Source organism: Lepidochelys kempii, chromosome 27 (assembly GCF_965140265.1).
Source record: "Lepidochelys kempii isolate rLepKem1 chromosome 27, rLepKem1.hap2, whole genome shotgun sequence".
Lineage (NCBI taxonomy): Eukaryota > Metazoa > Chordata > Testudines > Cheloniidae > Lepidochelys > Lepidochelys kempii.
Window position 1 is genome coordinate 15,807,776 of NC_133282.1, and position 15,027 is coordinate 15,822,802.

The 15,027-nt window shown below is 44.3% G+C and overlaps 1 protein-coding gene across 6 annotated transcripts in view; it reads left to right on the plus strand.

The window, feature by feature from the left end:
* Positions 1-4,521: 4,521 nt before the first annotated feature.
* The window catches only part of CDK12 (cyclin dependent kinase 12), a 72,613-nt gene continuing 62,107 nt past the window's right edge, over positions 4,522-15,027 (plus strand). For 5 of the 6 annotated variants that reach the window (XR_012156417.1, XM_073326205.1, XM_073326201.1 and 2 more), the window contains exons 1-2: positions 4,522-6,183; positions 12,525-13,409. Coding sequence is in view for 5 of the 6 variants with exons in the window: in XM_073326205.1 (XP_073182306.1) it covers positions 5,120-6,183; positions 12,525-13,409 (1,949 nt within the window). In the remaining variant the exon portion in view is untranslated. The remainder of the gene's footprint in view (positions 6,184-12,524; positions 13,410-15,027) is intronic. The other variant, XM_073326206.1, reaches the window with a different exon arrangement.

Sequence of the window (15,027 nt, forward strand, 5' to 3'; positions counted from 1 at the left end):
CCTGTTTCAGATAGCACTTTACCATTATGATACAAGATACCGCATGTCAATATGAGGCAGAAAATTTCATGTCTAAAATGGGACAGTTAACAGACTTATTTTATTCATTTACAAAGTAAGTTTAATATCACAGGTGATGTGCAGGGGTTATGAAGGAAGCTGCAAAAGCAGCCTCCACTGACTATAGTAATCCAGCCTGAACCTACTGTTGGGTTATAAAATGGGGCAAGAAGAGACTTGAGGAATTAGTGGTTTCATTGGGTATGGCCTAATTCACAGTACTGTAGCCACATATGTCCCAAGATGAATGAGGTAATAGCTTTTATTGGTCCAACTTTTGCTGGTGAAAGAGACAAGATTAATACTGTGCCCCAACACACTTTTCAAGATCCATGGGTCCTATACATGCCTATCACATCATTCAACGTATTTCATCCAGTGCACTAAATGCTCCAGTAACAACAATGTAGTTGAAATGAGCTCTCCAATGAGTTCACTCAGAAAAATGGTGAGACAAAAACACTATATCAGCTGTAAGTAAATACTTTTCACAAAATGATCACTCCCTATCTGACCTCTTAATCCTCATCAAAAACCTACACACCACCCTCAAAATACAAACCTGGGTAGTGGGTCACTTCATCTTGAATGGTTTCTTGCAACAGGCATTAACTCCTTATACCAATTTGTACCACTTTGTATTTTGCTAGGACACTGTTGAGTACGTGCCCCACACCTAAGAAGAGTTGTGTACATTCAAAACAACTTATCTTTTACTGGATCAGCTTCTGTTGGTGAAAGACATTACTTCACCCACTATGTATCTAATGTGTAATTTATCTGATCTGTAAATTCCTACTAAGGTGCCACAAGTACTCCTGTTCTTCTTCCTGCTACAGGAACCAGTAGACAAAAAAGTTTAGGCCCTACATTAACAGTTACAGTTCTAAACACATCTAAAATGAGCTTTTAAACTTATTATAGGTTTTACACCTTTCTCCCCAAAGAAGGTTTTTAAGAGGCTATGTTAGGCACCTTTACAATTAGAAAAATCTATGTAAAATAACACAAGTCCTCAAAATATATTAACTATTTTTACATTATTTTTATCCAGTGGCTATTGTTGCTCCCTTTCATTGAGTTAGGTCTTCTGCAGCTGAACATTGCTTGGCTTTTACAACAGATGGCTTTCATCAGAAGGCCTCAAAGAACTTTACAGGCATGAAAGCTCACAACACCCAAAAATAAGGGGTCACTAGTCCCCTAAAGGGGAAACAATACAAGAGCATGGGGAAGAAAATATCCCAAGCGCGTATCATTCTTCTTGGAGCAGGATATAATGCGTCAAGTATCTAGTTTTTTGTAGGCAGCCACACTCCCCATCAGGCCCAAATGCATAGTTCTAGCTCCTTGTAGAGTAAACAGAAAGATGCCCTTTTGTAGAATCCAAGAAGCATACCTGCTTCGCTCCTACAATATGACAAACAAAGATCTCTTCTTAGGAGAGTTTGCCTAAGCAGTTGATTTTAACCGCCGACAGACAGACAGATAGGCAAGCACTCTTCTCTCCCCCTGGGGCAATCCAGCCTACTTTCATACCTTCCCTCTTTATGGCACTGACGTTCTGTTAATAAGCCACAGCTGAAGACCCTCTTCTCCAAGAGTGGCAGCTCAGGCAATCTTTGTGAATGGGATAGGATTCTCTCTTTCCCCAAGGAAAGAGATTTATCCCCATTCAATGGCCTATGGTGCAGGGTACATATGACTTAACACGTACCCATGTGAGGTAGTGAATACAAATAAATTAATATTTAACAAAAAAGTAATGGAAAACTGTCCTGATAAAACTAGTAGATTTGCCAATGCAATACAAATGGGGGAAAATGCTACCTAGGACCATAATGGTTGTCACTTTTTTTTACAGAATAATCACTCTGAAATTCATGACATGTGGAGGTAGAACTCATATCCTTCTGCTCCAGAAAGCACTGCATTCTACCAAGTAAACTAAAGGAGAATCTCCTTCAGCTGTTAGCAGTATAGGGCCTCTGATGCACAGGTCTGATTCCATCCAGTAGAGAACTGTGTTGAACACTTATACAGGCCAGCTCATTACAATCTTGTAATAAATCACAGTGCTCTCTGTGGAACCAAACACACATTATAGCGGATCAAATTGAAGAATAAAATCAGGGTGCAAGGAGGTCATCTGTCTACCAGGATATTAGTGAGGCCCTGATCCTGTAATGAGCTCCATGTGGTAGGTGTCCCAAAAAGGAAGTTAGAAGGTGACTTGATTGTGGTTTTGAAGTACCTATATGTGAAGATTTCTGATAGATTAAAAAAACCTTTACTACCAGACAAAAGCATAACAAGATCCAATGGCTGGAAATGTAAGCTAGACAAATTCAAACTGGAAATTAGGTGCAGATTTGCTAACAACAATATGTGGGGTGGGACACTATTAACCATTGGAACAGCTTGCTGAGAGGAGTGGTGGATTCTCCATCTCTTGAAGTCTTTACATCAAGATTGGATGTCTTTCTAAAAGATATAGTCTACTTCAGCCAAAAGTTATTGGCCTTGATATTGGAATTATTGGTTGTAATTCTGTGGCCTGTGTTAAAAAGCAGACAAGGAAAGCAGACAAGATGATCACAATAGTCCTTTCTAGCCTTAAAAACTATGAAGTTGGTGGCACTCTATGTGGGCATAAGGGGCTTTCCATACCGAGCTCATTGCAGAATTGGGGCTTTTAGTAGGGGAGGTGGGAGCAAAAGCAGCCATAAACCACAAACTATTTGTATTTCTTTTGCCATCCTTTAACTTAAAAACAAAGCATAGATTTGTTTTTAAAGTCTGTAAAATATGAGCCTAAAGGCAATTTTATGGCCTAGAGAATATAGTCAAGGAGGTCTATAATGAGATACAAACAACTATTATAGGCAGAAGGCTGTGTTCAAAATGCTGACATGGCTACATGGAAGCCATATATACATACATGCAAATTGAATAAATACTAATCACAATATTTCAGAGCTTTTGAAAAATTGCCTTTAAGTGATGTGACCATGATACAAAACTACATCTGCCTTCTACAGTAACAATCCAAACCTTACAGTTTCCAACAGATTTAATGGTGCATTGCTGCGGCCACTGCTATATCATTCAGTAGCACTGATCCCCAATCCATCATGTGTAGCACTCAAGTCTCAAAATAGTCCTTTTCACTATTTTTTCTCTTTAGAATAAGACAGGGATGGAAACTGCAAGGGGGTATTTTTTATCAGAGGGAAGGCAGGGAGTTTTTACTTGCTTTTTCTATTTGATTTAAAGTTTTAAAACTGGCATTTAAAGGCCCTTACTATACTCCTCACTATCAGCCAAATCTGGAGGCCTTCACCCAACTTTTGCTCAGTCCTTACTCAGGTAAAATGTCCACTGAAGTGAATCAAAGTGGGTGAGGTAGTATCTTTTAGTACTCTGTTGGATAGAGAGACAAGCTTCCAGCCAAACAGAGCTCTTCTTGGCTGAAAGCTTGTCTCTCTCACCAACAGAAGTTGATCCAATAAAATATATTATCTCACACACCTTGTCTCTCTAATATTCTGGGACTGACACGGCTACAACTACACCACATACTCTGGAGTGACAAATTGTCTGAGTGATAGGCAAGACAAATGTTCCGATGTCTCCCCACTGATTTTGAGTGCTTCAGTTTCTGGGTAGAAACACGCAGGGCCTGTTTCTCAAAGGGTGCCAAGGACCTGCAGCCTGTGTTGTAAGAACTGCAGGAATTCACTGTCTATGTCAAAAAATTGTCTAGGGGGTGAGAACCATAGGATTGGGAGTCAGAACTCCTGGGTTGTTTCCAGCTTGAAGGGGAGTGTGATCTGGGGTTTAGAGCCACTGCGGGTCAGGACTCCTCAGTTCTGTTTTTGGCTCTGGGAACAGGAGTGGGGTCTAGTGGTTAGAGCAAGGGACTGGGAGTCAGGATGCCTGGGTTCTCTTTCCATGAAGCTGGGCCTCGACAGGCACTGACTCACACATCCCCTCCCTGCCTGGGGGCACTGCTGGGGGGGGGCGTGCTTGGTATGTGTTTCATGCCGCCCATTGCAAGGCCCTCAGGCTCCCTCTGGAGCTGGAGAGGGCGTTCCACGGTGCTCCTGATACAGATGCGGACCCAGAGTAACACGGCTGCCACTCTGACACCTGAACACAAGTGTGTTTGGGGCAGGGCCCTAGCGATTTGTCCACACTCTGCATCTCCATAAAGTTTTGTTTGGGGGAGGGGGGGGAGGAGCTGTCCGAACAGCTCGCCTGGCTCCTCAATAAAGTTTTGTTAAAAAGAGAGGCCGCCTTGTGCTCGCTTGTTTCTCTGACGGCGTCACCAGGTCGCTCAATAAAGTTTTGTTGCGGAGCCCAGCGCGGAGCTCTCGCGAGGTTTGAGCGGGCCCGGCCGGAGTTTCTCGCGGCGTTTGGGCGAGCGAGGCGGGGAGGCTTCGCTCATCGCGCGAGAGCGGGAGTCTCGCGCGAGTTGGCGGCTGCCCCCTTGGAAGCGGTGCCGTTTCGCTTTGGGAAGTGAGAGGGGAGGCGGCCCCGGGAGCGGGGCGGACAAAGGGGGCCGCGAGCCGGGCACCCGCCGCGCCGCGGCCGAGGGGGCGGGATCCGGGGACCCTCCGCGTCGGGAGCCACTCAGGGAGCCGGGCCTAGGGACCTGCTCAGAGGCCCAGGGGGCCCCTGCCCAGGCGACCCTCTGCCCAGGCCAGGGCGCCCGCTCCAGGGCCCAGCCACCCTCCTCCCCAGGCCCCCCTCCCGGGGGCTTTCCAGGCCCTTTAGCTTCCTGCCTAGGGGCCCTGTGAGGTCAAGGCCCCTCCCCCCGCCACCCACCCCGGGGCCTGATCCAAAGAGCTGCACCCCATGAAGCAGGGCGAGAGCTAGAAGCAGGGAGGACAGGCAGCGGGGGCAAGTGGCTGTGAATGGTGGGAGGAGAAAGGAGAGCCAGGGAAAGAGGAGAGAGGCCTGTAGCGGGAGGGGGTGTGTGTGTGTGACTGGGGTTTAAAGTTTGGGGGTTTTGGAGGATTCCCCCCTCCCCTCTTCCAAGCACAGTGGAGAAGGAATGCCAAATCCAGAGAGACATGGGGGCAAGAAGGATGGAGGAGGAGGGGGGTCCTTGCAGCAGCAGACATCCAGCAGTGGCAGTTCGAACAGCAAGGAGAGGCACCGGCTGGTCTCCAGACACAAGAGGCACAGGTCCAAGCACTCCAAAGATTCGCCGCTGGTGGCTCAAGAGGCGGCGGCACCACTGGGTGCAATGATCAAGCCCCTGGTGGAGTATGACGACATCAGCTCCGACTCGGACACCTTCTCAGACGATGTGGCCCTCAAGCTGGAAAGAAGGGAGAATGATGAGAGGAAAGGAAGTTCAGACAGGAGCGACAGGTTGCACAAGCACCGGCACCACCAGCACAAGCGTATTCGGGAGCTGATCAGGAGTAAGCAGGTGGACAAAGAGAAGAAACTGGAAAAGAATCAGGAGGTGTCCAGCAAGTCAGGGTCCACCAAGGACCGGGTGTCGGGGACCTCCAAGAGACTCAATGAGGAGAATGAGGAACATTTTAAGTCACAGCCATCAAGAAGCAGCAACAAGGAGTCCAGGTCGGCCAAAGCACACAAGGAGAAGTCCAGAAAAGAGCGGGAGCTGAAGTCTGGGCACAAAGACCGCAGTAAAAGCCATCGGAAAAGGGACACTCTGAAAAGCTACAAAGCAACTGATAGTCCAAAACGGAAATCCAGGAGTCCCCACAGGAAATGGGCTGACAGCCCCAAACAGGATGACAGCCCCTCAGGAGCATCCTACACCCAAGAATATGATCTCAGCCCTCCACGGTCGCATACATCCAGCAACTATGATTCCTACAAGAAGAGCCCCGGTGGCTCATCGCGCAGGCAGTCGGTCAGCCCACCCTACAAGGAACCTGTAGCATACCAGTCCAATACTCGGTCTCCTAGTCCTTACAGTAGGAGACAGAGGTCCGTCAGCCCGTACAACAGGAGGCGCTCATCCAGTTATGAGAGAGGAAGTGGGTCGTACAGCGGGAGGTCACCCAGCCCATACAGCCGAAGGCGCTCGAGCAGTCCTTTTGTTGCCAAGCGGTCAGTGAGCCGAAGTCCAGTAGCCAGGTGTGTGATCTCTATGTTGTCTCTTATGTGTTGGGGGGAGATTGGATGGCTCTGGGGTTGCGAGTGATTGACCCTCTAGATCATCTATTCAGGTCTGGCCCAGGTAATTAGTGTTCACTTCTTACTGCCAAGGGCTCCTCACTGGTCTGTGTGAGTTTGATGGGCTCGTTACAGTTCCCTTTTGATAGATATCCGCATCTTAAAAAGCACCGCCATTGTTGGCACTGATCAGCCTCCGTGTTGGCAGCCTCAGCAAAGAGGCCAATACTGAATGAGCCATTAGGATTGAATTACACTTGCCTGTAGAGGTGGCTCCTGCAGAATACGAGTGAAGCATTGTGGGGAAGTTTGCACTAGTGAGTGTTCTGTAGAAAGTATCTAAATTTCTAGCGATAAAAATCCAGCACCTTTCATTAGCACTAAATGTACTTTAAAAAGCTCTCACGTTCTGGAAACTTTGATCAAAATTCTAAGAAAGAGATTTATCGCAGTTGTCAGAAGGATTGTTTAATTCAGAGCATATCTCACTCTGAGCTGATTAATTTTTTTCTTTCATCATAATTAGTTGACCGTATTTAAGTTGCTTCTTTCTAGTTTAAAGTTGATTTTCTCAGGCTGTGTTCTGCTCAGTTATGGATCATTTGCTTCCATTTGTTTTAAATAGCTCCTTGGCATTCTAGAAGAGTAATTAGGTAACTTTTTTATTTTGGAACAGATGTATTTTTTTCTCTTTATGCACCAGTAACTTTGACACACACACAAAAAATGCCTATTTTTGTTTGAAATTAGTAATAGTGCTGCATTTTATTTCAGATGTATAGTAATCAAGAGTATTTTGAGTACAGATTGGTAGGTAGCCTAACATTATTTTTCAATCTAAAGCTTGTGTCTCCATGAACTTCCAGTTCACAGCATGTGTGTTATGGAACTATGGGTATAGCTTTATCATAATTCTAAACTGAACTTGAAAGAAGTAAGCCCTTAGGGTAAACTGTCAAAACAACATGTACAATGTTAGTTGTGTTGCTTCCCTGGATTCCATTGGGAGCTGTGAGCAAGGAGATTGGTCTTGGGAATCTTTATCCATGTGATTGGTACTTCTCATGTGGGTAGTCCCATTGAACTCCTTGCTTGTGGAATTGAGCCCTAAAACCACATCCACTTCTCTCAACGTTTAGGGAGTAGGCTTTCCAATGAAAATTAGGGCTGGTATGGGCTAAGAACATTGCCTTTGTCTTCACAGCAAATAGTTATCTCAGTGTAAAATCCTAGTGGCGATAAGACATTGGTAATTTTTGCTTCAATTTAGCTCACTGAGGTCAACCCTATTCTCCCCCCATCTGGAATTTATTTGACTAGCTACATGGAAGCAAAAGCTACCTGTCCCTTAGCCATCTTGATATAAAATCCTAGTGGAGACATCTCCATGTAAAAATGTATATATATTGGGGGGGAACGAAGACATTGCTTTCACAGACTATGCGCTTTTAAGCCCCTTAGAAAAGTCTACTGGGTGACAGATGCCTTGTGTATCCTTTCTGGCTGTGCTTGTAGGCTCTGTTAAAGGTGTGTATCTACTCTTCCTTAACCAGCAAGAGGGTTGCTATTGGTTGGAGGGTAGTAGAGGAATCAGTGGGATCCTAAAGCTCTGTGTTTTCCCTCCATTCCTCCCCTTAGTCTGTATAATGCTAGTTACTCCTGTGAAGTGAAGATCACTTTTTCTGAACCTGGTTTCATGGAAGCAGCTTTGAATGTGCTTCCGTGAACTTGCATAGCCATGTGGGAAAGTTTTCGAGGACACCTTTCTGGTACAGCACTTAGCTGGTTAACCAAACCCAAAAAAATTCCAAAGGTTACTGTTTGTTTACACTCTGTTTATTTCAAATTCTTTGAATCTAGGGTTAAATTGATAACCCACCACAGTCCCGCCCCTTTCTCTTAAAGCTGGTCTGCAGTTTTTTTTATAGCACACTCTTTTTAATCAAAGCTCGGTTTCAATGAGCAACACAAAGCAAGAAATAAAGAGTCAACTGAGTGTGCAAGAAGCTTTCGGAAAATGGCTACCCCAAAGTACAATATTGCACTTAAATGAGCAGAGGGAAATGTTCAGACCTTATTTTCTTTCTAACTGTTACACACAGGAGTTCTGATTTTCAGTTTGCTTGTGTTAGTTGTTGCTTCACTGAACCTGCATTCCATGCAGTGAGGAAAGTTCAGTGTAAATTCCTCAGAGGGGGAGGAAAGAGTCTTTCCTGTGGCACTGATGTTTTTTCATTGGCTGAGGGTGAAATCCTTCCTAGTGATTCTTTTACCTCCCCATTCCCAAAATGTAGTCTGAGAAGGAAGATGGTGAACTAAATACTGGAATGTCCCTGATGCAGAAAGCACACTGTGGGTCACATTCCAAGTGGGCCCCCCAAACAAACTGCTTTTGGTTAAGGAGGAAATGTGGAGTCTTTGGTTGGGAGGGAAAGTAACAGATATAATCACTGTTGTTCTCTATAGCAGTTGTAGTAACCATGCCATTGCAGCTGTAGCCAAGAGAAAGAATTCAGGTAACACCCCACTTGATGGATGTGGGCTTGTACACTGTTATGAGATTTTAGTTTCTGGGTTTGTATGCGCGCCATAGTCACTGGTGTGCAGCACAAAATCATGTATTGTCAGATGTCCATGAACTGGATTTAGAAGGTTTAATTTGAGGTAGTTTCTCTAATGCAAGGGTGGGCAAACCGCAGGCTGCATCCGGCCCACCAGATGTTTTAATTCGGCCCTTGAGCTCCTGCTGGGGAGCAAGGTCTGAGACTTGCCCCGCTCCTGTGCTTCAGCCGGCGAGCAGGGTCGGGGGCTGCTCTGCTCGGCTCATGGAAGCAGTGGCATGTCCCCTCTCTGGCTCCTACATGTAGGGGCAGCCAGGGGCTCCACTCCACACACTGCCTCCGCCTCTAGCGCTGCCCCCGCAGCTCTTATTGGCTGGGAAACGTGGCCAATGGGAGCTGCAGGGGCGGCACCTGCAGAAGGGGCAGCGTGCAGCAGAGACGCCTGGCTGTGCCTCCGGGTAGGAGCCGGGCGGGGGACATGCCACTGCTTCCAGGAGATGCTTGAGGTAAGTGACGCCCGGAGCCTGCACCCTGAGCCAGCCCCATGTACCCCAAACCCCTCATCCCCAGCCCCACCCCAGAGCCTGCACCCCTAGCCAGAGCCCTCATCCCCTCCACCCCGTGTCCCTGCCCCATCCCTGATACCCCTCCTTTCCTCCGAACACCTTGGTCCCAGCTTGGAGCACCTCTTACACCCCCAGCCCCACCCCAGAGCCCACACCCCCAGCCGGAGCCCCCTCCCGCATCCTGAACTCCTCATTTCTGGCCTCACCCCCTCCAGCACCCCAACCCCAATTTCATGAGCATTCATGGCCCACCGTACTATTTCCATACCCAGATGTGGCCCTCAGGCCAAAAAGTTTGCCCACCCCTGCTCTAGTGGTTAAAACAAGAAACCAGGAGTCAAGATGCCTGAGTCCTAGTCCCACCTTCGCCACTAACTTTCACTTCAGCACTATGCTTGTGATTTCTCCATTGCATAATGGGGGAATAATGCCAAATAACCTCACCTGTGAGGTATGCTTAATGTTTTTAAATTGCTCTGAGAGCCTCAGGTGACAGGCATTCTGGAAGTGTCCAGTTGTGCTCTCTCTATCATCTCTTGTTCTGCATTCATCACTGGCTGAGGGGAAACTGTTGCTAACAACTCTTAGCAACTTCCAGTTTCATAGTATAGATAGGGCTAGAGATTTCTATCAGTTATTCCTCCAACGATCTCTTTGGTACCGCTCTGATTGTTCCCAGAGTGCTTTGGTCTTGTTTAGTGAGCCATTCCCATTCTCTCCCACTGATACCTTTGTCTTAATTCACGGGCCTCGTGGGTAGCATTTTACACGTCCAGTTTCCTGCATTAGAAATAACAGGAATTTTGTAACCATTCCGCTATAGCTGGAAAGAAAATCTTGAACATCTCTAAAGCTGGGAGCTTTTCCTCCCTTTTTAAGTCCTATAAACTAGGTAATCTGCAGTGCAGTGTTGGTTTCAAAGGTGATGTGTGAGGGCAAATCACTAACCTCTCGGTCAGAGATAAAGTTACTCAGTGATTACACTAGACAGGGGAAACACCTTACAAAACTTCCTGTATATATTTGCTTCTCTTAAAACATATTTCAATTCAGTCAGCAGTGACAAAAGCTAATATTGCCTGTGGAGGGGAAGGTTTCCAGATCCATGTTATGAATCACTTGTAGCTGGGATTTAGTGCATGATTCAGTGCTCTTTTAGTTTAGAATTAAGTTAGCTCTGTTTGCAGCTAACCATGTCATACAAGTTCAGTTAGGAATGTTGTCCTCAGCAAAGTCTGCAAGTGTGACCTCTGAGTGCAGTGAAAGCATGCTGCTAGCTATTTCAGCTCTTGACAGTTTTGCAGCGGGATGTGGAAAGTGAACTACTATCCAAATGGCAAATTCTGCCTGTGTGTGTGACAGTTAAACTGATTATCCAGAGTCCCCTGAAGATGACATACCAGCTTGAGGCATATTGCCAGCTTCTGTTTAAGCACAACTTCCATGAACATTGAAGACAGGATCTGAAATAAGTCTTGACTTTTTTTATACTCTTATTGCTGTTTTTTTTCTTTAAGACTAAAGGTAAGATCCACTTAGTCACATTGATATTTGGCCACTACAGTCACAAATGTCTAGTGAAATGCTTTAAAATAAGCCATTTCTATCCTTCAGCTTATTTTTAAAGCATTTATGTTGTCAGAATATTTGTTTAAAATTGTGATTCTCTTATCTTATGCAAATTATATTAGTCTCTTACACTGCATTTCAATTATAGTTGACAAATCTGCTAACAGCTTCCATGTTTAAACACAGTTGCTATTACATGTTTTCTGAGCTGTGTGGAAAAGGGAATTTCTTTTAACCATGATCTAAAATCATGCTATATTTTCTACTGTGGTCAGAGAACTCTAGGTTTGAATAAATCATAGAATAAAAATCAGTTGTGAACATGATTTCAACTAAGCAAGGGTAGAGTCTGACTTCAAGATTTTTTTTATTTTTTAGTAACGTGTGTCTTCCAGATCATTAAAGTCGATCATTTCCACATTACTCCTCTTAAAATACACTGTCCCATGACTTGCAAAATCCCAATCTTCCTTAAAAAGGAGAAAATATTCACTGACCTGTAAATTGAAAATACCAGTTTTCTGTTTGTTTGGTTTTTATTTCCAGTCTTTCCAATGAATCTTCATTCCTAATCTCCACTAGGTTCACAGATACTGCAGACTTGTGCCTAATCCAAGTTTATCCTCTATTCAGCTCGTGTACTTTAAAGGAAGGCATTTTTCTCCTTATTTGTGGCTCACACTACGGTGCAGATTTCCAAATTCATTTAATATCTCTGCCTATGTAATAAATTGTAGCTCACTTTTTGTAAATTCAGGCTTAGAGTATCTCTGAACATGTCTAAATCAGGGTGAAAGCCTCAAATTGTCTTTCTGACTTGCAATGTACAAATGCACTTATGGTAATAGTAAAACCTCTACTTGGAGTGAGGATGTTCTGTGGGCAAAAGTGGCATTCACTAGGAGAATGCCTCATTGCAGTGATACTCAGACTTAGGCTCTTGAGCTGCAAGTAGCTCTTGATTGGGTCTCCTGCGGCTCTGTGCAGCATATGATATTAAAACACTGTGTGAGTGAATATATAATACTATAGTGAATGAAACAATGAATTCACACTACTGTGTCTATTTTGGGTAATGTTGATTGCTAGTTTGATTCCTTAGCCACTGAGGTCTGAGTATCACTGCCTTACTGTAACACCACTGATCAACGCCGCAAGGTTGTGCAGAACATTCCCACAAGCAATACTCATGTCTTATCATTGTGTTTTCCCTCCTGCTCTACTGCCCCGAAAGATTCGTAAACTGTCAGCTCATCCTCTCAACTAAAATCCTCCAGTCAAGCACTGTGCATGTGTTATCTCTTCTTCAACTTGGGGTTTGTCTAACCGTCATCTTGCGGTTCTGTTATTTTAATTGTTGATTTGTAAGCAGCAAGATCTTTGACCTTGGAAGCTCCCTAGATGGTGGATAATTTTCAAGTGTCATCAAACTGGTATCCTTAATTTAAGTGTCCTCAGACAAGCCTTGGGTATGGTCAGAAATGGAGTTGACAATTTATGAATGCTCTTGTCTTTCAAGAGGGCTATCCCTATATGTTAATTTCAGTAACTAACAGAGTATGCATTAGACTGCATCTCAGTTTTCTGCTTCCTGCTCTTTCCATAGGAAGTCTGTGAAGTCCCGAAGTCGAAGTCCTGTATATTCAAGACACTCATCATCTCACAGTAAAAAGCAGAGGTCCGGTTCACGTAGTCGTCATTCCAGTATATCGCCTGCGAGGCTACCATTGAACTCCAGCCTGGGAGCAGAGCTCAGCAGGAAAAAGAAGGAACGAGCTGCAGCAGCGGCGGCAGCAGCGAAGGTGGATGGGAAGGAGGCAAAGAACTCCCCTGTTTTTCTGTCTATAAAAGAGAACAGCTCATCTGAGGTTAAGGAGACAGGGGCGGAGTCTAAAAAGGTACCCAAAATCATTAAATCTGAAAAATCGGCCTCCGACACGGAACTGGTTAATTTAATACACATAAATGCAGAGACTAAAACATCTCTGGAGCCAATAAAAACCAAGATAGACGAGAACTCTGAGAAGAAGCATGCAGCTCCAATTAAAGACTCAAAACCGATGGGAACAAAAGACTCCAAGTCTGTAGTAGCGAAAGAGGAGATTGCAACTCCAAAAGAGACAGAGACAACAGAGAAGGAGAACCCACCTCCATTGCCCTCAATAAAATCACCTCCCCCACCTCTACCAACGACTACGCCGCCACCTCAGATTCCCCCGTTGCCTCCTTTGCCTCCATCACCAGCTGTTCCACCTCTACCGCTTTCCCAGCTGACTTCTGTTCAGGTCCCTACTTCAGTCCCAGCCTCTTTGCCATCTTCTTCCCACTCAAGAACATCTGCTTTGTCCACTCAGGCAAACTCTCAGCCCTCTGTCCAGGTCTCTACAAAACCACAGGTGTCTGTGACGGCTGCTATCCCACACCTGAAGACTTCAACGCTGCCTCCACTCCCGCTCCCACCTATTCTGCTCGGGGAAGATGACTTAGATAGGTAAGGTCATGTGGAAACCTCAGTTCTGCTTGGGTTGGAATACATTGTACTAACACGTTACAGAGAAGAGATTTTATTTTTAGCTTGGTGACTCTTCCTTTACCCTGTATATGTTTCCTAGAAGATACCTAGTTTTGTACTTGATTCTGTTGAAGCCTGTGCCATTCTACTGAAAACACCACTCATAACTAAATGCCCTGTCACGTCGTCGTTCACAATGTTATCTTCTTGTCCGTCTCTCCATCCAGAATAGCTATTTGGAGGGGCTTATGATTCCGTGCTGAAACTAACACAAAATCTCGGTGAGGAAGAGAAGTTTAGAGGCTTTTTTTAAAAAAACAGTTAAAAAAAAAATATGGGAGAAGGTGGGGCTTCACATGGGAGAAGGGATCCTCTTACGTGCAGCAACTTGCAAGAGAAGGTCCTGAATTATTATAAAAACTGGAATGCTCCAAAAAGCTGTGTTAAAGTAACAGGAAAGAGCATGTGACTTATAGGAGAGGACAACACAAAGCAGTGTCGCACTTGCAGCATGTTGTTCGGACATGCAGGCCTTGTCTACCTGAAACAAATTGCATTGCTTTAATTTACATTGGGTTTTTTAATCAATTGCTAATTGATTTAAGCTAAACTAAAAGTACTATATGAGAACTAGGTAGTATTTTATTTATTTATAATAAACTGAACTAAGAGTGTCGACAGAAGTTTGCCTCAGACTAACTAAGCTGCTTTAAAATTGCACCTGGTGCAACTGTGTCCTGTAAGCAAGGCCATAGACAGAAAATAAAAGAATCTCAGAAGTTAAGTAGCATATCTGGGAGGTGGGTTGTTGGGAATAAGGAAACCATGCGTAGTTCAGTAGTTTTAATGGTAATTCACCCTGTGGTTTTACGTGCAACCTGTTCTTTATCTGTGCCCCATGCTGCTTATCTAATTACATTGTTATATAATTTTAATGTGGAAGAGGGTAACCCTTTACTGTCTATCTCTAAGGGGTTTTGTTTACATAGGGATGCTCAGGAAATTAATCCAAGTTAACTTTTAAAGTGGATTACTTAAACCAAATTAAACCCAGGTGTGGATACTCTTATTCAAAATAAAAGTTACCTTAATTTTGATTGTGTCACACAGGGGTTTAATGCAGTTTAACCAATCTACTTTAATTTCACATCTTAAATCAATTCTAATTAATTCTCCTGAGAGTTCACTTATAGATGAGCCCTAAGCAGAATGTCAAGACTGAGTCCTTTCCCAAGTGAGCTGTAGTATTGACTGCTACTCCAATCATTTTGAGATCTGATAGATTACTCAACTAATCCCCTAGATGACTCCAAACACTCGCTTTTTATGGTGATGGAAATTATCTGTATAAACCAGGGCAAAGGAAATAGAAGCAACTGAAAAAGGATTAAAAACTTTTTTGTCATGGCAGAATACTTTCTTGAAGTTTTGTAATTTGTGAATGATTCCACATTAGGTCCTCACTATTTTTTACTTTACTAAATTGCTCACCAAAACCCTTGCTCTCTCTCTACTTCTCAGTAAAGAGGTACTGGGATATCTTAATATGAGACTTAATTACTCTTGCATAATGTAAAACAATTCAATCTACTAGTAT